At 30.8% G+C, this 27801-nt stretch overlaps 2 protein-coding genes and 1 long non-coding RNA gene across 3 annotated transcripts in view; 1 reads left to right on the forward strand and 2 right to left on the reverse strand.

Annotated features, from left to right (window-relative positions):
* Nucleotides 1-2762, reverse strand: LOC127698998 (keratin, type I cytoskeletal 9-like). The gene is made up of 3 exons (XM_052202796.1): nt 2708-2762; nt 2209-2293; nt 1-1562 (listed from the first exon to the last, which is right to left on the reverse strand). The coding sequence occupies exons 2-3, from the start codon at nt 2288-2290 to the stop codon at nt 1009-1011; spliced, it is 636 nt and encodes a 211-aa protein (XP_052058756.1). The 5' UTR covers nt 2291-2293; nt 2708-2762; the 3' UTR covers nt 1-1008.
* A 6139-nt stretch (nt 2763-8901) lies between these two features.
* The window catches only part of LOC127698927 (proteasome activator complex subunit 4-like), a 64456-nt gene continuing 45556 nt past the window's right edge, over nt 8902-27801 (reverse strand). Inside the window, exons 42-47 of the mRNA XM_052202658.1 lie at nt 22087-22215; nt 21164-21316; nt 15467-15541; nt 14405-14608; nt 13615-13756; nt 8902-10619 (exon numbers count right to left, since the gene is read on the reverse strand). Of these exons, the coding sequence (XP_052058618.1) occupies nt 13622-13756; nt 14405-14608; nt 15467-15541; nt 21164-21316; nt 22087-22215 (696 nt within the window). The 3' untranslated portion in view covers nt 8902-10619; nt 13615-13621. The remainder of the gene's footprint in view (nt 10620-13614; nt 13757-14404; nt 14609-15466; nt 15542-21163; nt 21317-22086; nt 22216-27801) is intronic.
* Nucleotides 16641-27592, forward strand: LOC127699030 (uncharacterized). Its single transcript, XR_007981025.1, has 3 exons — nt 16641-16701; nt 17091-17446; nt 25573-27592. It is a non-coding gene; the product is annotated as an uncharacterized LOC127699030 (long non-coding RNA).

The raw sequence follows: 27801 nt of genomic DNA on the forward strand, positions 1-27801 counted from the left end.
TACTCTTTCGAAAATTTTAATTGATTTATTTTCTCCAAATATTCTTCATAAATAATGCTAAAACAAAAATAGCAATATACATTTTATGTACATGTATACAATGCATACAAACTGTTAACAAAGGGAATCGGGGCATTGAGTCCTATGTTTCTTTTTTAATAGTAAATGAGGATTTTTTTTTTGAGATCCAGGAGGAATAAGTATTGTTATAAGCACAACCGTATTCAAATATAATTCTTTTTTTATTTTAACAGACTTATATTCTTTCTTCAAAATATACGTGTTGAAAAACATGTTAAAAATTAATTACAACCATATTAGTGTTATTTTACTTTTTTATTGGAAGTTAACGAAGGCTCAAAAAATGTTTACATTACTTTAAAGAGTTAGTATTCAAAATATTTTGAAATGAACATGTATAATGATATATGCTTATATCTAAATAATGCTTTTTTTTATTCAGTATTAAAAAATTCTTAGTCTTTCATTGGATTGTTAACAATTTTTTTTTATTCAGTATCAAAAAATTCTTAGTCTATTTATTGGATTGTTAACAAATTTGCAAAAGTCTCCTAGCACAGTTTAATATGTTGTACTAAATCTGATATATAAGTATAGTTTATAATTCATCAATATACGTTATTTAAAATTAGCCCTTATCTTTATTCAACTTTTTTTAACCATCAAGGTAGGCATCGAATTAGAAAACAATATGTTCTTGTGAACAGTTCTTAATATACCACTAAAAGATAATTAACACTTCATTTGAATGAAGCTTTTTATGTATATTGAATGATGAAAAGAGATAATTTTTGTTTTAATTCATATTTTTTCTTTCTTTTTTAACAGGTTATATTTTATATTCCCATCCATACTTTCATATTTCCTATGTTTTTCATTCCTTATCACAAAGGTTAGTATATCAACAAGTTATGAAAACGCAATATGCATTCCTCCTCTTGACCTTTATTTGTGATGATAACTTCTATTGTTCTGATTTGAAGTCATTTAATAAATTGGCATGGATGATCCCGGGTAAGAGGATTGGCCTTGGTAATAAGATCCACCAGCTGATGGGTAAGATCCACTTAATCCTCCATAAGATCCACTCAAACCACCATAAGCTCCACCTAAACCACCATAAGCTCCACCTAATCCACCATAAGATCCACTCATACCACCATAAGATCCACCTAATCCGCCATAAGATCCTCCTAATCCACCATAAGATCCACCTAATCCACCATAAGATCCACCTAATCCACCATAAGATCCACTCATACCACCATAAGATCCACCTAATCCACCATAAGATCCACTCATACCACCATAAGATCCACCTAATCCGCCATAAGATCCACCTAATCCGCCATAAGATCCACTCATTCCACCGTAATATCCACTTCCCGATCCTCCATGATATCCTCCCATGCCTCCACCGTATCCACCAGAATATCCGCCATATCCACCACCGTATCCCTTTCCATTTCCACCACCATATCCCTTTCCATATCCGCCATATCCACCACCGTATCCCTTTCCATATCCTTTTCCACCATATCCTGAAAAAGATGTATACGTTCTTTTTACTATGATTAATCTTTCGAAATCATTTAATTAAGCAGTTAGGTTTTAAAACCAACTATCACAAATGTGTACCTTTTCGTTTCGAAATGATTGTTTAATTCAGCGAAGTTTTACAAGGTTGTTCGATACTAGTACTGTTTAATAATTAAATTCAAGTGGGTCATCAGATATTTGCTTTAAAAACAAAAAAAAATGAGACAATGTTCCTACAACATATGCAAATATGTATTTATGTCCATAATCAGCATTCATCTCCTATGATTATGAGCTTTCCTAAAGTGCTAAAAATTGTCCGGAAGCTAACTACTAATCCCCCTCCCCAGAATGTTTTTTTTTAATATTTAAAGGGAAACGTTCAAGGTTTATATATATATTTCTTGCAGCTGTTTAGTTTAATTTAAATAAACGCTGTTAAAAATCATTGTTCCTAGTTAAAATCAAATTGCAAGTTGCACGAATATACATGGATAAATTGGAGCATTTATAACTATCATAAACATAGGAATAAAAGAATTGGTATGACTTACGGAAATGATCATTTAATGTAATTCTTATGTGTCAGTTAATCATAGATATGATACAGTTGACAAATGAATAAAATATTTAGAATCACCACTTTACCTCCATGTCCGTGTCCATACCCTCCTACTGATACAACAGCGGCTAGGGCAACAGTAACGGCAACAACAAGGATGACTCTCATATTCTGGAAAAAATAAATGTAATTAATCATAAATACATACTGAATATAAAAATAACAAGAAAAATAATAATAAAATAAAAATAATAATGATAATAATAATTATTTTAATAATAATCCTGCTGTGCTTATTTACTGATTTCCTTGTGGTTTCGTTAATGTATACTTGGCTTGCTCTGTATGCTATGTCATACGATCTCAGGGACACTGAATTATTTCACATTTGGCTCTGGTGTGGATGTGTCCGACTCCATCTCTATTTTATTATCGGAAAATTTGTAACACAAAAAGATGTGGTTGAAAACTTTTTTTAAACTATTAATTATTCGTATTCATAACTAGTTATTTCATTCAATATTCTTTGAATTATATGTTATTCTTTGAACTATACTAGTATATATGTGTGTTTTTCGTACTTACGATTTGGTTAGATAGTTCCAAATTATTGTAGATATTGGAACAGCGCTCTTTATATATATAGCTAGTTTAATGATGTCATCTGATGATGTACATTTCAGACCTCGAATAATATTGTAACAAGTTGTTATGCGAATTCTATATATCAGGAAGACTTCTGGTCGTAGGTCACAGTGTCATTTTATGTAATAATTTTACACTGTATAATCAGACAGAATGATCTTGAACTTTTCTTGACATTTTGCGCTATTTGATATAAGTACGTTCGGTGTTAACTCTTATGAATAGTTAAGATGGAAAGAAGAAAAAAAGGTTCATGAACATGGAAAATACTGAAGGGGCTGTATCAAAATAAGAATGCAATTCATCTATTCCAAAGAAAATATGCAAATTTCAAAATGAACGTTTAGTACTCGACAGTAATTTCTTTTATTGTAGTCGAATCTAAACTGTAACATAAATTGTGATATTGTCATGACAGTAGATTCGCAAAGGTCGGTAACACTGACCTATTGACAAACACATGGACATTGTGCCCCAAAAAATCCCATCATTTACTATTTAAAACGTTTTATTATAACTGTAATTATAAATCACTGGTTGAATAATAATGATAATGCTAAATTTATCCATAGGGCAATTAAAGTTATAAACATAAAACACAAATGCCCTTGTTTATTAGGTGTAGTACGGATGATTGACAATATCCTGAAATCTTCAACTCACACATGTTTTGTCCCATATTATTTTAAGGTGAGTACTGAAATCATTTTTGTAAAGATTGAATTTTGAATGTATTTACATTTAACTCTCATTAAGAAAATTTCAAAACAAATCTATCGTTTTTATTTATTATAGCCTCTATTCACCTTCGATCATTGTGTCTTACAAAGCAAAAATCTTTTCGGACATCATTTCACTTCGATCACCATGAAATTCATGACCATACAGCAGTTCATAGTTCCGATTTCTTCAGTTATAGGACAAGGTATGATAAGCAACTTTTTTGGTTCCCTGAATTTATAAATCACAAAGTATTATAAACCCCTCAGTTGATAATAGTAAGATGTTTCAAGGCTTGATCTTGTCTGTAGACACAGATGAGGCGGCAATCAAAAATCTTAAGTTGCAGCTGGGACATAATAATACATTTTTCTCCAAACAACTCATGGTGAACAACAAGTTAAGCACCATGTTGTCCAAGAAGCTTTATACAAACTCTATTATAAATTGATGGTTGATGTTGATTAGTACTGTCTTCATGGTCTTGATTAGTATAATAGTCCAAGGTTGAAGGTGGACATAATGTTCGATCAACGTCCAGTGGCAAATATTTCATGCTTATTCAGGACGAGAGCAAATTAACAATAAATCCAAAAGGTAGATTCTATAAAGTGGATCGTTCGGTTTGAAGAGCATGCAGACAATTTAGACTGTCGCTGATAAGTTGAGGTATGTTGGATAGGGTAGGAATTTTGCAAGGGAAGACATGTCACACTATGGTACAAAAGAACATAAGGAAAAACAATAGCCCACAAAACCTACCACTAAAAATAAATATTGAGCAACATGAACCATGGACACTTAAGCTATTCTAAAGACACCCATAGTGTACTCAAGGAAAGCATAACACTAGATGAACAAATTTCTCATCTAACACTAAAACATTAAGAAATAATATGTCAACACATTGTCGTACATATTTCGTAAACTGTCAATATTGCCTCACATGGAGATATTCCCTTGAAGATTTATATACGAGCAACAGTCTTAGCTAAAACGATTTTGTCATAAAATAATTTTAAAGTACAACAAATGGAAGTTTTTAACGACCTTGACTGGCTATACAGCCCTTGCACGGTCGGTTTTTAATGTAGGTTGGGTATTTTCCGCTATCTTGAATGTTGAAATAGCAGAAAAAAATGGTCTAGATGTTAAATGAAATATGCAAACTATTTTGACAGAGGGATGCAATTAATTTGTAAGAATTTCCTCTAAATAAAGGAAATTGTGTGTTTTATATTATTATTATGACTGTTTTTACAAATACAATATATTTTGTGATTATTTCAATTGTTTTCCAACTCAGACAAAGAAGGGGAGATGACTCTGATACTATTATTCTATAAAGGAATTTATAGGAAATTTAAAGCAATAAAAAAAATAACTGTTTGAATGTAGACCCCCATTTACCCTAACAGAGAAAAAAACTAGAGTACGTTATATATCTACCCTGTATGAGACTGTTGTTTCATATTTCATTTTGAATTTAACAAAATGCGTGTAAAGGGTTCATTTTTAGGTCACTTTGCCTTCTTCGTCCGGAAACTTTTCACATTTTCATCTTCTATGAGAGCCATGTTCCTAATCTGACCAAACCATGTTGGAAAAGTGTATAAGAAGGTCTTCTACAAAGCGATCCGATCGGATGAAAAACGTAAGTAACCATTCAGACGCACTATTTGCTTCTGAAAGGCCACTTATCAAAATCTGTCGAAAATTGTGCTCTGATCAAAATTTGTTGAACCTTTACATAATGGATAACTGGAAGACCTTGCACAAACGAACCTCATTTAATTTTGATCAGGTAGCAAAATGGTGGCAATGGTAAAACATAGCTACATTGGTAACTCTATGATTTTTTTTTTATTTCGTCTTCTTCACTGAAAATCTAATTTAATCAAACTTCACAGGAATAATATAATAAAGATTGTCTACAAATGATCCTTATTTGGTTTCTGATTGGATGCAAAACACATGACCTTTTGAGATAGTCTTTGATTCCGATCTCATTTATAAGCGACAAGAAGCATTTTAGCAACACTGAAGTGGCAAGAAGCGACAAGAAGCTAGACAAATTTAGCAACAAGAAGACAATCTAGCGACAAGAAAGAGTATATATTATTTTAACACATACATTTGTTTTACTGGCATTTTAGATAATTTTAATCTTTATCTTATAAAAATTTAGAAAATCACTTTAATGCACATATAACAAAAAAGCACTTTAATGCTTGACTGTAATACATGTTTCTATATTTATCAATTGGAAACAATAAAAAGGTATTTTTCTTGTTGCTTCTTCACGCTAAATTAGTCAATAATGTAAATTCTTCTCTTCTGGACCAAGAAGGTTTAGCAACCTTGCTGGATTTATAATTTTGAGACCCTCTACAAAGATCATTGTCTAATGTTGATTTGGTGGCAAACTAAGAAATAGTGGTGGTTCATAATTACTGTTGAAATCCTATAGGAAATATCATTTCCTCTTCTCAATAACTACTTGGCTTATAACCAAACTTTAGATTTCAATGAACGTATAACTTGCAAGCCGGGGATTTCATTACCACAAATTACTTAAAATTTTGACTGATTTTTTTCATAAATACAAAGATTTGGTTTGGAAGTTTGGTGGTACCTGTAGAACTCTTATTACAATTAAATTATGTCGGTTTTAAAAGCTGTAAAGAGCTTGTGTTTTACTGTATGCTTTTTGTCGACTTTAAATGAATTTTATTTGATCTTATTTGATAAGGCGACAGTAGTTCACCGATTTTCAAGTCTCGTAAATCAATAAGAAATAGACAAATCAAGGTATCAAACAGAAACTGGGGGAATCCAAAAGGAACGAGACAGGGTGTGTCGACAGGGTAGGCGTCTCTTGCCATGCATGCATCACCCGCCATGCGAAATCACTTAGTAAAAATGTCACTATCGGTAAAATTACAGATCAGACGAGTATATTGGTATTTTAAGAAATAAGACCACGAAAACATGTCGCTAGTGAGTTGAGATACCAACGCATCGTATAATCGGTCAATCAATTCGTGATGGTGACCGTAAAACTTGTGTAGTGTCGGTTTCAGTCATTCTTCCTCATAAATCTGTTGGAGCAGTTTTTGTGCAAGGTGCACACACCTGTTAAGTCCGCATAGTGTGAACATTCACGAGCGTAGCGTATTAACTAAGATATATATATATAAAGGCACTAGCTACGATTACATGCAAAAAGACATACGTCATTATTGTTAATTCCGAGACTAATTGTCGAAAGTATTTCCAGACATGGACCCGATTTCATACGGAAATTGCAGGTAACAATAACCAGATAACATCATTTTTTATAGCTAACTGTAGTTATTGTTGCCCGCAAAATATATTCCGATAGGCACTGGTCTAACAAATGTTTGATTTGCGACAATTCGTGAACAAAGATGTGTTGACCAATATTACGTCCACTTTTGCCACAGGGGGTCGATTAAAACAGAGACATATATTGTATTATATGTCTCTGATTAAAACAACTCATTATTTATAAGTATAGATACAAATGAACAAGATGTCCAATTTGTGGACAGTGAAAAGTTTATATCTTTTCAAGATTTTAATGATAAACTCCAACGGTTCCAAGATGCATATTTTGTGCAGTTATATAGTAGTAAATATGTACTACATTGTATAATTTATTATAACTTATGGTCCTAAATCCTGTCGATACTATGTACTTAAATATTGGTATTGCACAAGGTTATGCTTTCTCAGATTGTTTATAACATCTTTACACTAGATGTGTTGGATGTGTACAAATTGATACTTTAGTCTGGGAGAAAATCATTTATACATTTGTTGTAATTGGCTTTGAACAAGTTTTCAGAAGAAGTGATTACTCTTAGATCTGTATCTTGTGTCTTTCGTTTACATGTTATTTGTTATTTGTGCTTCATGCCAATCTGACGAGTCCAGCCATTTCCAATGATTTTAACAGTTTGTTTTTGTGTTGTGCTGTTACACCACTGTCCAAGGTAAGAGGGAGAATTGAGCAATCACAAACATGTTACCTGAATAGCTTTCTTTATGTGCCTGTTCCAAATCAGGAGCCTGTAATTCAGTCGTTGTTGTTTGTTGCTGTCCTTTTTTTTCGTTTATTGTTTTTTAGTTGAATTGTTCATGTTATGGTATGGGTTTTGCTCATTGTAAAAGGATGTATGGTGACCTATTTTTTTTACACCATTTGGACTTTGGTGGATAGTTGCACAAGTGGATAGTTGTCTCATTGACAATCATATCACATCTCCCTATTTTTATACTGACAAAATTTTATTAGAAAGTTCCTCTTTAAACCTCTACATTTGATTCCATTTGGATGGAAAATATTGGTACAAAGGCATTCTACCAAGTTTTTTTTTTTTTAACAAATGAGAGCATTTGCCTAGTTCTGATTTTTTGGCTAATGTAGACTATCTTCAGAAAAAATTTGGCAAATTAACATAAGAGCACAAGCCTTGTCCAAAATAAGTTTGTGCCAGTGAATGAATAAACCCAAACAACACAAACTGTGTAAATCTTTTTTTCGGCGACAGTTGTGTTGAATGATATTTTTAAGTATTTGCCGGATTATTGACAACTGATATTATCACATTGCAAAAAATAAGGATTGTTTGATTGTTGCTTGTTATACATCCAGTTTATGAAGGTGTTGCTAAAAAGTGTTGTCATTTCCCTCATTAAAAACACAATTATAAATTCCATTATTTTTCCTAAATGAGACCTTGCATAAAAATGTGCTCAGTTAAGGAGTTAACTTTTTTTTACCGTACTGAAAATGCAACACCTGAAATTACAATCACAATGTCCAAATTTCAAAATTGACTGTCTCATTTCCAAAATGGCCTTGAAAATTTGTTTTTTGACTGAAGGAAATGGGTACTTTAGAAAACATTTATTATTTCTGTCATTTTTCTGAAGAATCTTTTTAATCCCCATGAAGTGGTAGACAAATGATTTTTGAATTCATTGAAATTAATAGAATGAAGACTTTGAGGTAAAATTGTAATTGCAAAAACTTGAAAATAAAATAACAAGAATATGTTCAGAAAGATGGCATTATATTTACAAAATATGATGTCAGTTTTGCCCTTGGTGAAAATGTTAAAACATTACTTCAAATGGAAGTTGTCCTGAAGTTTTTGTTGATGAGTTTATAATTAAATATATTTGCAGCAAATACTCCGACATCTAGTGATTAAAAACTGGTATATATTTTCCATCCACTGCAAGTACAACTAGCATGGGTTATCATTGACTGGAATTCAGGTTGTGTCAAATGACATTGGTTGCTTTTGTTCCAGGATTTGTTTTCAGTCATAGGTGATACAAGTACATAGTAATATTGTCATTTAAATTAATAAAAGATAAAGAAATGTACATAAATATTTTATTTCCAAGATCTTTATGGCAATATTTGTCTATAATACAGGCAAAATGGTCTGAACATTCATATACAACTCGGACATGAAACAAATTACATTTTCATAAATTCACTGCACTTAACTCAAATAATCACTTAACAGCAAAGAAGAAAGCTGTCTTAAAAACATATATACTAATACCATATATATGTACTTTTATTAAAAGAAAATATTTACAATTTTATCACATAACAATCTAAAAAATTCTTTAAATTATTAACAAATCTAAAAACTATTGAAGTCACATTAGATAGCATTATGTTTATATCATGTGATTGGGTAGACTCATATCCCATAAAACATTCTTAAATAAGAAATGGCTACATTTCACCCATTATAACTCCAGAATTAAATTTATATTTACATACTATAGCTATAAACCTGTTCATTCAAAACCTATTTTATGAACAGTTCATAATACATGTATAATATATATAATATAATTTGAGAATGACCAATCAGACTTTTGTGGTAAGATTGTCAATGAAAAGACTAGTTCAATTGTTATAACTGAAAAAAAACCTAAGATCAACCAAAATGTATGATTTGGAACATTTCCTCTTGTTTTTCTGTATGCACATTTTCAGATTACAATTACAACTATAACAGTATAAATTATTTTCCATTATAATGCAAAAATACCACATACCCCGGTAAAGTTCAGAGATTACAAATATCTGTAAACTTCTCTAAGTGGTGGATGGAAAAAGAACTGTTGCATGTTCAGATTAGAAATAGTAGTATTCCCCAAAAATAAATATCTTTTGTTTTTCAGGGTATTAATGATATTTTATAAATCAAATATGGTTGCTAAATAAAGATACAATTGCTCTTACTATCTTATATCTTTGCTTGAAATTTACCCACCCTTAATTTAATCACAGTATACTTTAGAAAAAAAAACATATTTTCACAAATGACAGTTTACAATTCCATCAACAATTATACTGAGACAACTCATATCCTAGCTTTTGATGATAAACTTGGAAAATATACATGTGGTACATTTCTTTGTTATACAAATGCTTCATGGAAATAATGCCCTATAAAAATAAATTTTTCATTATGCTTGCTAAATCTATCGATATGTTGTTTTTTTATCGAGGATATGAATGCAAAGCATGAAATGCCACCAAATAATAAAAAACTGGTAGTTATCAAAAAGTGACTAAAGGGCACTTTTACAAACAAAACCATACACAAGTTAATGAATTGTTATGCAATCAGTTTTAATTTTCATATACAGGTAATTATACATTTGCTAATTATGAAAATCAAAACAGCTTACTTGAATTGACTTTACAAAGATTTACCCTACTGAATTTAAAAACTAGGTATTTTTTTAAAATAGCTTTTAATCAAATCAAAATATTATCAACCACTTGCAACAACATTGGTTAACACATGTATGGTTTTGGTTTTGATTCAAATTTGAACACTAATTAGGTCCAAAAGAAGCAATATGAAATAATTAGCCATTCTGAATATTTATTTAGCTAAAAGAAAAGTATCAACTGACTACCAAAGAAGAGATTTGGAGAATGTTCTATTAACACAGTATAAGTCATAAAGGAAATGTCTTCAGTTGCTTGTTATCAATCAACACCATCTTAACTTCAAATTAATGTCTTCTTTCAAACAATCTTCACCAACATCAGTATATTAACCTTTAAAAAAACATGAATGATTAAGTGCAGACCTAAACAAGAATTATGTGAGACCTGAGCTAAATATACATACTGCAACAATACCACATTTAATTAATATGATATGCATCCATCAATAAGGATAAGTTTCCAAAATTTACAATGCAAGGTTTGATCAGAAATAAAATTTGAAAATTGAATGATCTAATGATCTACTGCAGAGTTTTCAATGGGAATGGAATTCAAGAAAGTTATTTCATTTCTTACCAACTGAAATATTTTAATTGACACAAATTAATGTTCAGTGTTATACATGTATATAAACAGTCTTGTCACATGCTTAAATTATAATAGGAATGCAGAAAATGCCATTGATTTCCTTTGACTAGCCACTTGTTTAACTAATATTAATTTTTACAGCCAATTGTTGGTGAAGAACACAGAGTATATACTAATTCAACTTTGGTAGTAAACTGGTTTAAAAATACAAAATTTGCATAAGAATTAGAAAAGACACTATCTGAGTCCTGTTGCGTGGGTTTGAAGTCATAATAATATTTTCACTTTTAAAAATATACATATTACAGCTGAAACCATTTATCCCTCATTAGTTTTCTTGTAAATGATCAATAATTTCTTAATTGTTAGCTTGTACAAATTTTTGTCAACTATTGAAATCAAAGTAGTTCAAATGAAAAAAAGCTTAATTCAAGATACATTACTTTAGAATTTCCATCTGGGCAATTTAAATTTCAACAGCTATCATTTTTTTTAATTGATTAACTCAAGAAAACAGGTTAGAAGATGAATTGTTTCAGTTGTCAAATTTTAAGTTGAACTGCAATTTATCTCATTTAAAAACAACTATCATGCAAACAATGAATACAATGTAAGATTCTGCATGGATGAAAATATCAAATGTTCCTCTGTGATTGTAGCTATAAGAACAAATCATGTTATATTTTATGTGGAAAACAAATTAACATCACAAAATCAGAAAAAAATGTTCTATACAATTTTTGTTTATTATTTTAAACTAAACAGATGGCATTGATCTACCCATTAGCATTTAGATACAACACTGAGAACCCAAAATTGTTGTACTTAAAGTTATTAAATGTTTTTCTACTCCAAATCATATAACATTGCCATTTCAGCTAATAACTTTATGTAATATATTCTGCTTGATAAGATTGTACTTTTCACTACCAAGAAAATATCTGAAATTCTTGCATATGCAATTTAAATGTAATTTTAAATCACAGTTGGAAATAATTATCCAGTATTATTTGACAAATGACTTGAGGCAGCTAGTAAAACAGCACTTGTCAACAAGATATGATATTTATAATAAAATCTATACATAGGGAAGTAATCAACAGAAACCATTAAATGAACAAGCTATAATTGCCTCAATCAGAAACAAATTTACAGACCAATTTTTATAAATTTCCAATATCATATTCCATAAAAGTTAGCAACAGAATATTTTAATACTGCACTAATTAATGGAGGAGTTGGTGAATATGTACATACACATATACAAGTCAGATTATTTGGGTTAGGGTATTAAAATGTGTGTGAGGCATGTTAATGCCAAATTATTAAGCTCAGTATACTAGAATTAAGTACCTAGTGATCACTAATACCCCAGCTTACAGAAAAATTCTTTAACCGTAAATGCCAAAGCCAAAATACTAATTGAATTTGATTTGTATTTTATGTTTCATAACTATGTATTTAAATCTAAAAAGATCCTATCAAATGGTACTTTTATAATCACCTGAAAATAAAATCTAAGGTAAATAGGGGGGTAGGGGGGAATAACTATTATTGTCAAAATCAAAATATTTTTTTTTTAACATTATTTTACCATATAACATCATTTGGCAAAATATGGGATTTTTTCCAAAAAAAAAATTTGTAACAAAATTGGGATAATTTTTTTGCAAAATTACCAAAAAAATTTGTAACAATTTAGGATATTTTGCCATATAAGTTTTTTCTGCAAAATTTAGTTTTTTTTTATCAAGAATAACAATTATCACATAAAGAACTTAATAAATAAAAATGAACTTTAGCTAAATGAGTACTATGATTAATGTATTTATCAAAGTTGTACAAAAATTCGAACATGTAAAAGTGTTGTTTGTATGTTTGATTATTTATAGTTAAGGTCGGCTCGATTGGGGTATTGAGTTTCATACACGAGTGAATTTAGGTGGTTTAAAGTCATTCGAGCCATTTCAAGTCAAAGTTAACAGTAGCAATTTGCCAATAAAATAATATAATAATTTATATTCTTTATTTTCAGATTTGTTGACCACTAGTATGCGGCACTCAGTACCAGCTGCTAAATTTAGGTGTATTTACATGCTTTATATATTATATTACTATACGAATATGAATAATAAAATGTGTCTCCCATGTGAGAGTTTGTGGTTATTTGATAAATTTTTTATGTTCGTTTGAGTTTACGAATTAGAATATAACACAATTTAGTGTCAATAAACCTTACACTTTTACTCAGTCAGTTTGGTCCTGGAATTACAATGATTTGTCCTGTATTTTGACACAATAAATGGCATTTAGCCAAAATTATCAACTCCATTTGTATGAATGGAAAAAACTGACCAGTAAGTTCTCAAGGATAAATATCTATTTTGAAGGCCATCCTCAAGCAAATGTATGCTATGGTCCATTACATGGTGTTAAAATTTCAAAAGATTCGATAAAGTGGTAATTTAATTATCATCTGGAAACTTTACTTATGATGGACATGTACATCATTATATAGTATAAAAATCGTTAAAAAAAAACTGTAAAAGGCATGCAGCTCTGTGATTTCATAAAAGACTTTTTTTACATGGTTTCCCTCTTGAAATAATTAAATTACAGCATGTTTTGTTACCCCTTAATATTCTCAAAGGTTATAACAGAACATCATTTTTTGTGGTTTAAAAAAAAATCCTATATTTCACCAATGTAAATTTAATGTAAAGAGAAAATAATTTACCATTACACTAGGCATAATATGTAGGAGAAACTAATAGATCTGTCAGTATAACTAGCTGATCATCTGTAAACATCTGTTTATGATCATGCCAGTTATCATGGTGGGTTCGTCTAAAATTTGATAATGTCTTCTTCACTGTCATCTGAAAAAATAAAATATCGTTTTTGTAAAAGAAATATTGTTTCAATATTCATTACAGTATGAAATTTGCAATGACAGCTTTGAATATGCATGTTAGATAGGATATGAACTACTTAAAGTTACTTTGCAAGTTAGTGTTCAATTGATTCAATGCCTAATATAATTTGCTGATGTACTGTTGTCAACATTTAGCAAAAGTTCTGCGGTACCCAGGGACTATCTTAAATTGCAGTGAGGTGAACAAAATTAGCTGTTATTTTGTCAGAAGTGTGTAGGAATTTTGTGTCCTAAAACTACATAAACTGTCCATGGTTTTCCTTTAAATAAAAGAAACCTTGGAAAAACTATTTATTGTAAAGAGAAAATTAGACTAAACTTGAGATCATTTTAAAATTATCCTCCTTCCATTCTATATTTCATGCATTTGATAATTTCCCTTTAATTAGCTTTAGGATGGCCTAATCCAAACTGAGTCCTAACAAAACATGAAAAGGACTCTACAATCAGAATATTTGGAAATGAAAAGTGATTTCCTTTCCTTCAGATATACAGGAAAACAGAGTTCAAAGAAAAATCTATCCAAACAATATTCTTCAGGTCAGTTAAATATGAAAGTTATTCAACAGTGTCACATGATCTAAGAAATTACCTGTATAGGCTGAGGGTCATCTACATGGTTGCTAAGGTCCATTAATATCTGTGGCATGAATTCTGGTACATCATATGGATAAGCTTGTACAAAAGCACTTAGTCCTAACACTCCAGCATGACGTTTTATCAAAGCGTCTAAGGTTATATTTTCTGTAACTCTTCTTTTCTTCAACTTGATCCGAGTCAGTCTTTCAAAATGATCCTGTTGGTAAAAAGAAGCATAACTATGTATACATCCATTTGAAGAAAAAAATATTTTGGTTTAGGGATTGAATAATTAAAATGCTTCCGTATAAACTAATATTTTGGACTAGGGCATCTTGGGCTTCTAACAAAAATCTTTTTATCTGGGCATTAAGCATATACTGTAAATTCAGAAATTATTGCGAGGTTTTTATTAATGCGAATAGTGCGACTGGGTCAGTATCGCAATAATTAGAACTCGCATTCTGATATCTGATATATGCATCTGTATGCAAATTTCCTGAAATCGCAATAATTAATCTCGCATTACTGTCCATTCTTCATAAATCGCAATAATAAATGCACACAATAATTTCTGAATTTACAGTATTGCTGCTTCTAATTCTACAACATTTGCAGTAATTGCTTATTTGTTTATCAAATTAATCATTATTGTGTCATACTGTACATAAACAATTATTGGCTTTTTAAATTTGACAAAGTAAGGTTGACAAACAATTTATAAGATGAAGAAAGAATGTTTAATCATAGGTTATCCTTTGTCATACTGGTTGAAGTCTCCAGACATTTTTTTTCAGAAAAAAGGGAAGGCAGTTTATAACCTAAAACTTAGGAGACCTGAAAACTTTAAAACAGTGATTTTTTTATAAACAAATACTTAATTAAGAGCAAGCAGCACACATTCCTCTAATGAATTCATAAAAAATTACCAAAACAGTATTTGTCTTGAAAATAGTAACATCTCTGATAGTCTGAATCCATTCACAATTTTAGGAAACCTTAATTTGAAGGAAATTAGGCTAAGGTTTAAATGAAAGTTTTTTATTCTTTTAACTGTTCATAATGTTCTACATACCACCATTTGTTTGTTCATTTGAAGATATCCACAATGTAATAATCCACTGAGAGTTACTGCTGCCATCTCCCGTACCTGTAAAAACAACACATACGTTTTTATTACTAGTAAATTATTAGGAACAAACATAAAACAAAATGTAGAGTCTGAGAGAAGGATTCTGAAAAGAATTTTGTTTACAAGTTACTGGGTAGGTTAGGTAAAATTACATGAATTCATCAATGATTCTGTTACGATTTTGACAATGTTTTAACAAATATTTTCATATAATTTTTAGAGGCATTAGCTACGAGATATGAAAATAAAATGCTTCGCTGGGGCGCAGCTTGATACGACCGCAGAGGTCGAACCCTGAACAGTTGGGGCAAGTATGGACACAACATTCAAGCTTGATACAGCTCTGAATTTGGATTGTTATTAAATATTTGACACAGCATAGGTTTCTGACACAGAAAGAATGTGGTCTAAGAACTTGAATTTTTTTAATTTACCTATTATGGTCCAATGTCCAAAATCAAAATACATGGTTAGATTCAACATATCAAAGAACCCCATATATTCAATTTTTGTTAAAATCAAACAAAGTTTAATTTTGGACCCCAACTTGGACAAACTTGAAAACTGGGCCCATAATCAAAAATCTAAACACATGTTTAGATTCAGCATATCAAAGAACCCCAAGAATTCAATTTTTGCTAAAATCAAACTAAATTTAATTTTGGACCCTTTGGACCTTAATGTAGACCAATTTAAAAAACGGGACTTAAAATTAAAAATCTAAATACACGGTTAGATTTGGAATATTAAAGAACCCCAATAATTCAATTTTTGATGAAATCAAACAAAGTTTAATTTTGGACCCTTTTGACCTCAATATGAAGCAATTTGATAGCGGGGCCCACAAATAAAAAATCTAAATTCATGGTTAGATTCAGCATATCAAAGAACCCCATATATTCAATTTTTGTTGAAATCAAAAAAAGTTTAATTTTGGACCCCAACTTGGACCAACTTGAAAACTGGGCCCATAATCAAAAATCTAAACACATGTTTAGATTCAGCATATCAAAGAACCCCAAGAATTCAATTTTTGTTAAAATCAAACTAAGTTTAATTTTGGACCCTTTGGACCTCAATGAAGACTAATTTAAAAAACGGGACCCAAATTAAAAATACGGTTAGATTTGGCATATCAAAGAACCCCAATAATTCAATTTTCGATGAAATCAAACAAAGTTTAATTTTGGACCCTTTTGACCTCAATATGAACCAATTTAATAGCGGGGCCTACAAATAAAGAATCTAAATACATGGTTAGATTCAGCATATCAAAGAACCTCATATATTCAATTTTTGTTGAAATCAAACAAAGTTTAATTTTGGACCCCAATTTGGACCAACTTGAAAACTGGGCCCATAATCAAAAATCTAAATACATGTTTAGATTCAGCATATCAAAGAACCCCATATATTCAATTTTTGTTGAAATCAAACAAAGTTTAAATACTGGACCCTATCTTGGACCAACTTGAAAACTGGGCCCATAATCAAAAATCTAAACACATGTTTAGATTCAGCAAATCAAAGAACCCCAAGAATTCAATTTTTGTCAAAATCAAACTAGGTTTAATTTTGGACCCTTTTGACCTCAATATGAACCAATTTAATAGCGGGGCCTACAAATAAAAAATCTAAATACATGGTTAGATTCAGCATATCAAAGAACCTCATATATCAATTTTTGTTGAAATTAAACAAAGTTTAATTTTGGACCCCAATTTGGACCAACTTGAAAACTGGGCCCATAATCAAAAATCTAAATACATGTTTAGATTCAGCATATCAAAGAACCCCATATATTCAATTTTTGTTGAAATCAAACAAAGTTTAAATACTGGACCCTATCTTGGACCAACTTGAAAACTGGGCCCATAATCAATAAAATGCTTCGCTGGGGCGCAGCTTGATACGACCGCAGAGGTCGAACCCTGAACAGTTGGGGCAAGTATGGACACAACATTCAAGCTTGATACAGCTCAGAATTTGGATTGTTATTAAATATTTGACACAGCATAGGTTTCTGACACAGAAAGAATGTGGTCTAAGAACTTGAATTTTTTTAATTTACCTATTATGGTCCAATGTCCAAAATCAAAATACATGGTTAGATTCAGCATATCAAAGAACCCCATATATTCAATTTTTGTTAAAATCAAACAAAGTTTAATTTTGGACCCCAACTTGGACAAACTTGAAAACTGGGCCCATAATCAAAAATCTAAACACATGTTTAGATTCAGCATATCAAAGAACCCCAAGAATTCAATTTTTGCTAAAATCAAACTAAGTTTAATTTTGGACCCTTTGGACCTTAATGTAGACCAATTTAAAAAACGGGACTTAAAATTAAAAATCTAAATATACGGTTGGATTTGGAATATCAAAGAACCCCAATAATTCAATTTTTGATGAAATCAAACAAAGTTTAATTTTGGACCCTTTTGACCTCAATATCAACCAATTTGATAGCGGGGCCCACAAATAAAAAATCTAAATTCATGGTTAGATTCAGCATAACAAAGAACCCCATATATTCAATTTTTGTTGAAATCAAAAAAAGTATAATTTTGGACCCCAACTTGAAAACTGGGCCCATAATCAAAAATCTAAACACATGTTTAGATTCAGCATATCAAAGAACCCCAAGAATTCAATTTTTGTTAAAATCAAACTAAGTTTAATTTTGGACCCTTTGGACCTCAATGAAGACCAATTTAAAAAACGGGACCCAAATTAAAAATCTAAAAACACGGTTAGATTTGGCATATCAAAGAACCCCAATAATTCAATTTTCGATGAAATCAAACAAAGTTTAATTTTGGACCCTTTTGACCTCAATATGAACCAATTTGATAGCGGGGCCTACAAATAAAAAATCTAAATACATGGTTAGATTCAGCATATCAAAGAACCTCATATATTCAGTTTTTGTTGAAATCAAACAAAGTTTAATTTTGGACCCCAATTTGGACCAACTTGAAAACTGGGCCCATAATCAAAAATCTAAATACATGTTTAGATTCAGCATATCAAAGAACCCCATATATTCAATTTTTGTTGAAATCAAACAAAGTTTAAATACTGGACCCTATCTTGGACCAACTTGAAAACTGGGCCCATAATCAAAAATCTAAACACATGTTTAGATTCAGCAAATCAAAGAACCCCAAGAATTCAATTTTTGTTAAAATCAAACTAAGTTTAATTTGGACCCTTTGGACCTCAATGTAGACCAATTTAAAAAACAGGACCCAAAATTAAAAACCTAAATACACGGTTAGATTTGGAATATCAAAGTACCCCAATAATTCAATTTTAGATGAAATCAAACAAAGTTTAATTTTGGACCCTTTTGACCTCAATATGAACCAATTAGATAACGGGGTCCACAAATAAAAAATCTAAATACATGGTTAGATTCAGCATATCAAAGAACCTCATATATTCAATTTTTGCTAAAATCAAACAAAGTTTAATTTTGGACCCTTTGGACATTAATGTAGACCAATTTGAAAACTGGACCCAAAATTAAAAATCTAAATACACTGTTAGATTCGGCATAACAAATAAATAAATGTGATCAAAGATTTTACAAATCTAATGCGCCATACTGTGCAATTAAAGATTACTTCTTGAAATTTTTCAATATTTGAAATTTGAAAAAAAAATAATATTTGAAGAATAATTCTTTTTAATTTCTGAAATCTGAAATGAGAAAAAATTGGCCCCCCACAATTTCTTTTTATCCCCCCCCCCTCTTTTTCCCCCAAAAAAATTCTTTCCCTCTAGATATGGTCATAATCTCAATTCAAATTTCCAATGGAGTTGGCAACCATAATTACCCATTTAAATTTACCATAGTGCTAACTTAATCTATTTTATAATACAATTAATAAAAATATAGTGTCAAATCTTTCATATGGATTTTTTTGTAAAAAAAAAAGATGAAAACATTTGCAGATATTTTTACTGGTCTTCCTTTATAAATATGCATTTCTTTAAACATAATTTAAAAGCAGTGTAAGGGAAGTAACCAAAACGTTGTATTTGGATTACCTCCCTTACACTGTTTTAGATTATCTTTATTGTTCTTTAACCATTACTTTATACATAATTTAAAAGCAGTGTAAGGGAGATAATTTCAATGATGTATTTGATTTATCTCCCTTACACTGCTTTAAATTATGTTTTGTACTAAAGTATTTGTCCATTAACCAGGACAACCTTGTTTTTCCCCCTTTTTTGCCCCTAATTCCTAAACGATTTGAGCCATAACCCCCCAAAGCAAATCCTAACCATCCCTTTGTGGTATGGAAACTTGTAGTATAATTTCAGAGAGATCCATACACCGTTCCACAGTTATTGTCTGGAAACTAGAAAATGCTCATTTTTGGCCCCTTTTTGGCCCCTAATTCCTTAACTGTTGGTACCATAACCCCCAAAATCAATCCCAACCTTCCTTTTGTGGTATTTAACCTTATGGTCAAATTTCAAAAAGATCCATTCACTTAAACTAAAGTTAGAGTGCGAAAACCAATATGTATTCGGACGACGACGCCGGACGACGACGCCGGACGACGACGACGACGCCAACATCATACCAATATACGACCACAAAATTTTTTTGCGGTCGTATAAAAATTAGAATATGATTTAGTTTGGTTCAATTATTAATAAAAGTGAAATAGTGAAATGATAATTCGCTTTTAGCAGCCAATTTGGTCCAATTTTGTCAAAATAAGAAAAGAAACATCGCTGATGAATTATTCACTTGCCAGTGAATAATTCAACCTCATTGAATACGTATTCATGTGACCTTCAATTTAACCCATTAGCTAGAGATCGGTTACGCATGTTTTAGTCGTGTTTAGCTATGAAAAGGAAAAGAATGTCAACATTGAAAGTGAAACAAAGGTGAACCATTTCAATGACTGATTCGATCCACAAAAAATAATTCTTATACAGGTAAAAACAATAATTAACTTATTTTTTAAACCTATAACATGAAATCAAACAGACATAGAAAAATCTAATTGCACGAGATTGCTACCTATTTATATTTATGTTTATATCGAGTTATATGACCATCGGCAGTCTTCGGAGGTCATCTTGATAGTTAATTAGATGGCATCTAGACTAAAATACACACAAAATTCTGATAAATATTATCGAGTACTTGCATTGTTAACTGTTCATTTCAGACTTATTGTAATTTGGATTATAAGTTTTAGTATGTTATAAATCAAATATGAGAATTTGAGTCAAATCGGTGAACATGATTTTGACAGCTAATGCCCCTTTAATGTCATATTCTCTTCTGTCATATAGAAGAACAAACAACATTCTGCAGTGGAAAGAAAAGCAAGGAAAGAGGCCAAATATTGTGAGAATTATAATTTCTTTGTGATGACATACTTATGATGTCTTAAAACAAAACAAAATTTCATATGGGAGCTGTAATGTTTTTTTTGTACTTTTCATCTCATGAGCCCATGATAAGTTTATATTTTATAAGTTCAAATGTTTTAAGATTATGGGGATTTTTAGTAAATCTAGGCCTGGTTATCTAGTTTCACAGACTGAGTAAGCTTGGTTCATTTAAAGTCAATTCCTTAACATTTTATTGATTTCTCATACCTCTAACTGTTCATCACATATAAGATGGAAGACAATATCCTGTATGTCCTCAATGATGGATGGTTGGTGAACTGTGAAGAAGTTGTTAAATGTCATAACTTGTAGGTAACCCAGTAAAGCTACTCTTGCATGCCATGACTTCAAACCAATTATCTGCAGAGAAAAATAAAAATGTTTTAATCAAAGAAAACTAATTATCATTCTATAGTTTTAAGTTATTAGTTTCATTAAGTATTGAACCAAGAGGGACAAACAGCTTATTAATCCATTTTATCTAAACAATTGGAGCCAAAGTGTGGAAAGATTTTCAAAATGGTAACCAACAACTTATGGTGCCTTGGGAGTTGAAATTTGTATGGGAAATTGCATTGTCTAGCTATATAAAATTCATTTCCAAGGCACCATTATTCTGGTAAAAAAAATTGATCAGCACTGATTATTTAACTCATCATAGACATTGCTGATATACACCTTCGATACAAATTTCATTACAATCCTACAAGAAATGTAGGATTGAGAGTGCTAACAAGGCAATTTTCAAAATAATTCATATTTCAAATAGGCACTGATTTTCAAACTTGTCACAAATGTTGCTGATATGAACCTTTGATATAATATTCATTAAAATTTAGCAAAAACTGTACATGTGAGATCACTTAAGACGAACACATGGATAGACATACACCTGGTATTTCTGTTTCCCTGCACTACTTTGTGCGACAGACAAAATAAAAAGATTAATAAAACATCACAAGCTAAGACAAAAATTTTAACTTACCTCTCTGTCTTGCACTTACATCTACAGATAATGACTTTTGGTCACTTACCTCTGTTTTGCATTTACATCTACAGATAATGACTTCTAATCAAAACAGGATATTTGACAAGGATGAAAAAATATCAAAAGAATATAAGAGACTAACCTCTCTCATGGTACTTATAGCTACAGGAATGACTTCAGGTTGGATAAGAGCTTGTGAGAAGCAGGCAAGACTTAGAGAACATGATGACTTCATTTCTTCATCTTTACTTTCACTTTGTAATGTGCACATCTGCAAAAGTAAATTGTGATAAAAAATAACATATCATAATTAAGTCATAACTTACTCTGTTGTTTACAGTAAATACACAATAACTCTGCTTTGCTGCAAAGACATTCTTTTAAACGAGAATCTCACCTGAATCACTCATCTGGCAAAAAGTATGCCATTTTTATTCTTACCGTAATTGCAATAAGGTTTTTTTGCTTATTTGTAAATCTTTGTAGGAGAATTTTTGTAGAACTTGTATAGATGATCATTTTTATTGTTTACAGTTTATACAAAAATCATTAAAATTTATTAGTTACAAAACCATCATTTAATGGCAATACATTTTATTAGGAGTGTGACAATTTGGCCATGTTGACTTATCAGTAGATCTTATTTTGTTAATCTTTTTTGCCTGTTCAAGTTTCTCTCTGCCTACTATAGTTTTTGACAAAATGCCAAAAATGGGTAAATATCGCCATTCAGGGGAAATGAATTCTACAAGAAGACAGTTGACAATCTAGGCCATTACAACTGACTTGAAGATCTTATTGTGCTGAACATTTTTGCATTTTACTGTTTCTCTCTTGCTATTATGATTACTGCAAAAAACAAAAATAAAATGCTTCGCTGGGGCGCAGCTTGATACGACCGCAGAGGACGAACCCTGAACAGTTGGGGCAAGTATGGACACAACATTCAAGCTTGATACAGCTCTGAATTTGGATTGTTATTAAATATTTGACACAGCATAGGTTTCTGACACAGAAAGAATGTGGTCTAAGAACTTGAATTTTTTTAATTTACCTATTATGGTCCAATGTCCAAAATCAAAATACATGGTTAGATTCAGCATATCAAAGAACACCATATATTCAATTTTTGTTAAAATCAAACAAAGTTTAATTTTGGACCCCAACTTGGACAAACTTGAAAACTGGGCCCATAATCAAAAATCTAAACACATGTTTAGATTCAGCATATCAAAGAACCCCAAGAATTCAATTTTTGCTAAAATCAAACTAAGTTTCATTTTGGACCCTTTGGACCTTAATGTAGACCAATTTAAAAAACGGGACTTAAAATTAAAAATCTAAATACACGGTTAGATTTGGAATATCAAAGAACCCCATATATTCAATTTTTGTTGAAATCAAACAAAGTTTAATTTTGGACCCCAATTTGGACCAACTTGAAAACTGGGCCAAAAATCAAAAATCTAAATACATGTTTAGATTCAGCATATCAAAGAACCTCATATATTCAATTTTTGCTAAAATCAAACAAAGTTTAATTTTGGACCCTTTGGACATTAATGTAGACCAATTTGAAAACTGGACCCAAAATTAAAAATCTAAATACACTGTTAGATTCGGCATAACAAATAAATAAATGTGATCAAAGATTTTACAAATCTAATGCGCCATACTGTGCAATTAAAGATTACTTCTTGAAATTTTTCAATATTTGAAATTTGAAAAAAAAATAATATTTGAAGAATAATTCTTTTTAATTTCTGAAATCTGAAATGAGAAAAAATTGGCCCCCCACGATTTCTTTTTATCCCCCCCCCCCCTTTTTCCCCCAAAAAAATTCTTTCCCTCAAGATATGGTCATAATCTCAATTCAAATTTCCAATGGAGTTGGCAACCATAATTACCCATTTAAATTTACCATAGTGCTAACTTAATCTATTTTATAATAGAATTAATAAAAATATAGTGTCAAATCTTTCATATGGATTTTTTTGTAAAAAAAAAAGATGAAAACATTTGCAGATATTTTTACTGGTCTTCCTTTATAAATATGCATTTCTTTAAACATAATTTAAAAGCAGAGTAAGGGAAGTAACCAAAACGTTGTATTTGGATTACCTCCCTTACACTGTTTTAGATTATCTTTATTGTTCATTAACCATTACTTTATACATAATTTAAAAGCAGTGTAAGGGAGATAATTTCAATGATGTATTTGATTTATCTCCCTTACACTGCTTTAAATTATGTTTTGTACTAAAGTATTTGTCCATTAACCAGGACAACCTTGTTTTTCCCCCTCTTTTGCCCCTAATTCCTAAACCGTTTGAGCCATAACCCCCCAAAGCAAATCCTAATCATCCCTTTGTGGTATGGAAACTTGTAGTATAATTTCAGAGAGATCCATACACCGTTCCACAGTTATTGTCTGGAAACTAGAAAATGCTCATTTTTGGCCCCTTTTTGGCCCCTAATTCCTTAACTGTTGGTACCATAACCCCCAAAATCAATCCCAACCTTCCTTTTGTGGTATTTAACCTTATGGTCAAATTTCAAAAAGATCCATTCACTTAAACTAAAGTTAGAGTGCGAAAACCAATATGTATTCGGACGACGACGCCGGACGACGACGACGACGCCAACGTCATACCAATATACGACCACAAAATTTTTTTGCGGTCGTATAAAAATGGGTAAAAATAGTCTTTCAAAAGCATAATTCATACAGGGGTCAATTGACGATTTCATCCATGTTAACTTATTTGAAGATTATATTTTGTTGTACATTTATGTAATCTAAAGATACTATATATTTACTAAAGTTTCTTAAAAAAAAAAATACAAAAAGTGTAAAAAATGAAAACAACAAATTCTGAATTTCATGTGAATGAAGCGCTTTTGCTGGATTTACCTTCATCATGCAGGAACGCTCAAAGCCGAAAATTTGAAAGCCAAGGATGTATAAAAATCATCATTTAAAGGTAATAACTCCTATAAGTAGTCATTTAACTTGTTTGTAGATCTTATTGTGCTGGTAATTTTTACTGTTTAAAATTTCATTTCATCTGTTATAGTTTTCAAGATAATAACCAAAAACTGCAAAGTTTTGCCCACAAAAAAATCACATTTCAGGGACAATAGCTCCAAAATGGCATGTCTGATTTTTCTGAAAATTCCACAGGAGACAGCTCTCGAACAGCTGATCATTTCTATTATGTCAGATTAGCTATAACTGCTATATTTTTGTTTTCGATCTAAGTAAAAAAAAAATGTATTTTATCCCTATGCTCTATTATTAGCAACAGCTGTCAAGTTTGCTGATGGATCAAATCCCCTGTCAGATATAATTTTTAAACAAGATTCCCTATTAAAGGAACATGCAGGTGATGTTCTGTAATATTTGGCCTGGTAGTTTCAGAGAAGAAGATTTAAAAAAAATTGAATAAGACAGAGGCCAAGTGATGACAAAGCAAAGGGGCAGGTGAGCTAAAAATAAAAAGAGGTAGCTGATGCAACTTTAAACAAAAATTCTCATGTTTTTTGCATATCTTACACCCACAATCACTTGTAATAATAGTGGTGAATAAAATGCTTCGCTGGGGCGCAGCTTGATACGACCGCAGAGGTCGAACCCTGAACAGTTGGGGCAAGTATGGACACAACATTCAAGCTTGATACAGCTCTGAATTTGGATTGTTATTAAATATTTGACACAGCATAGGTTTCTGACACAGAAAGAATGTGGTCTAAGAACTTGAATTTTTTTAATTTACCTATTATGGTCCAATGTCCAAAATCAAAATACATGGTTAGATTCAGCATATCAAAGAACCCCATATATTCAATTTTTGTTGAAATCAAACAAAGTTTAATTTTGGACCCCAACTTAGACAAACTTGAAAACTGGGCCCATAATCAAAAATCTAAACACATGTCTAGATTCAGCATATCAAAGAACCCCAAGAATTCAATTTTTGCTAAAATCAAACTAAGTTTAATTTTGGACCCTTTGGACCTTAATGTAGACCAATTTAAAAAACGGGACTTAAAATTAAAAATCTAAATACACGGTTAGATTTGGAATATCAAAGAACCCCAATAATTTAATTTTTGATGAAATCAAACAAAGTTTAATTTTGGACCCTTTTGACCTCAATATGAACCAATTTGATAGCGGGGCCCACAAATAAAAAAATCTAAATTCATGGTTAGATTCAGCATATCAAAGAACCTCATATATTCAATTTTTGTTGAAATCAAACAAAGTTTAATTTTGAACCCCAATTTGGACCAACTTGAAAACTGGGCCCATAATCAAAAATCTAAATACATGTTTAGATTCAGCATATCAAAGAACCCCATATATTCAATTTTTGTTGAAATCAAACAAAGTTTAAATACTGGACCCTATCTTGGACCAACTTGAAAACTGGGCCCATAATCAAAAATCTAAGCACATGTTTAGATTCAGCATATCAAAGAAACCCCAAGAATTCAATTTTTGTTAAAATCAAACTAAGTTTAATTTTGGACCCTTTGGACCTTAATGTAGACCAATTTAAAAAACAGGACCCAAAATTAAAAATCTAAATACACGGTTAGATTTGGTATATCAAAGAACCCCAATAATTCAATTTTAGATGAAATCAAACAAAGTTTAATTTTGGACCCTTTTGACCTCAATATGAACCAATTTGATAACGGGGTCCACAAATAAAAAATCTATTTACATGGTTAGATTCAGCATACCAAAGAACCCCATATATTCAATTTTTGTTGAATTCAAACAAAGTTTAATTTTGGACCCCAATTTGGACCAACTTGAAAACTGGGCCAAAAATCAAAAATCTAAATACATGTTTAGATTCAGCATATCAAAGAACCTCATATATTCAATTTTTGCTAAAATCAAACAAAGTTTAATTTTGGACCCTTTGGACCTTAATGTAGACCAATTTGAAAACTGAACCCAAAATTAAAAATCTAAATACACTGTTAGATTCGGCATAACAAATAAATAAATGTGATCAAAGATTTTACAAATCTAATGCGCCATACTGTGCAATTAAAGATTACTTCTTGAAATTTTTCAATATTTGAAATTTAAGAAAAAAAAAATATTTGAAGAATAATTCTTTTTAATTTCTGAAATCTGAAATGAGAAAAAATTGACCCCCCACAATTTCTTTTTATCCCCCCCCCCTTTTTTCCCCAAAAAAATTCTTTCCCTCAAGATATGGTCATAATCTCAATTCAAATTTCCAATGGAGTTTGCAACCATAATTACCCATTTAAATTTACCATAGTGCTAACTTAATCTATTTTATAATAGAATTAAAAATATAGTGTCAAATCTTTCATATGGATTTTTTTGTAAAAAAAAAAGATGCAACATTTGCAGATATTTTTACTGGTCTTCCTTTATAAATATGCATTTCTTTAAACATAATTTAAAAGCAGTGTAAGGGAAGTAACCAAAACGTTGTATTTGGATTACCTCCCTTACACTGTTTTAAATTATCTTTATTGTTCATTAATCATTACTTTATACATAATTTAAAAGCAGTGTAAGGGAGATAATTTCAATGATGTATTTGATTTATCTCCCTTACACTGCTTTAAATTATGTTTTGTACTAAAGTATTTTTTCCATTAACCAGGACAACCTTGTTTTTCCCCCTTTTTTGCCCCTAATTCCTAAACGGTTTGAGCCATAACCCCCCAAAGCAAATCCTAACCATCCCTTTGTGGTATTGAAACTTGTAGTATAATTTCAGAGAGATCCATACACCGTTCCACAGTTATTGTCTGGAAACTAGAAAATGCTTATTTTTGGCCCCTTTTTCCTTAACTG

This window comes from Mytilus californianus, unplaced genomic scaffold (assembly GCF_021869535.1).
Source record: "Mytilus californianus isolate M0D057914Y unplaced genomic scaffold, xbMytCali1.0.p SCAF_4, whole genome shotgun sequence".
NCBI lineage: Eukaryota > Metazoa > Mollusca > Bivalvia > Mytilida > Mytilidae > Mytilus > Mytilus californianus.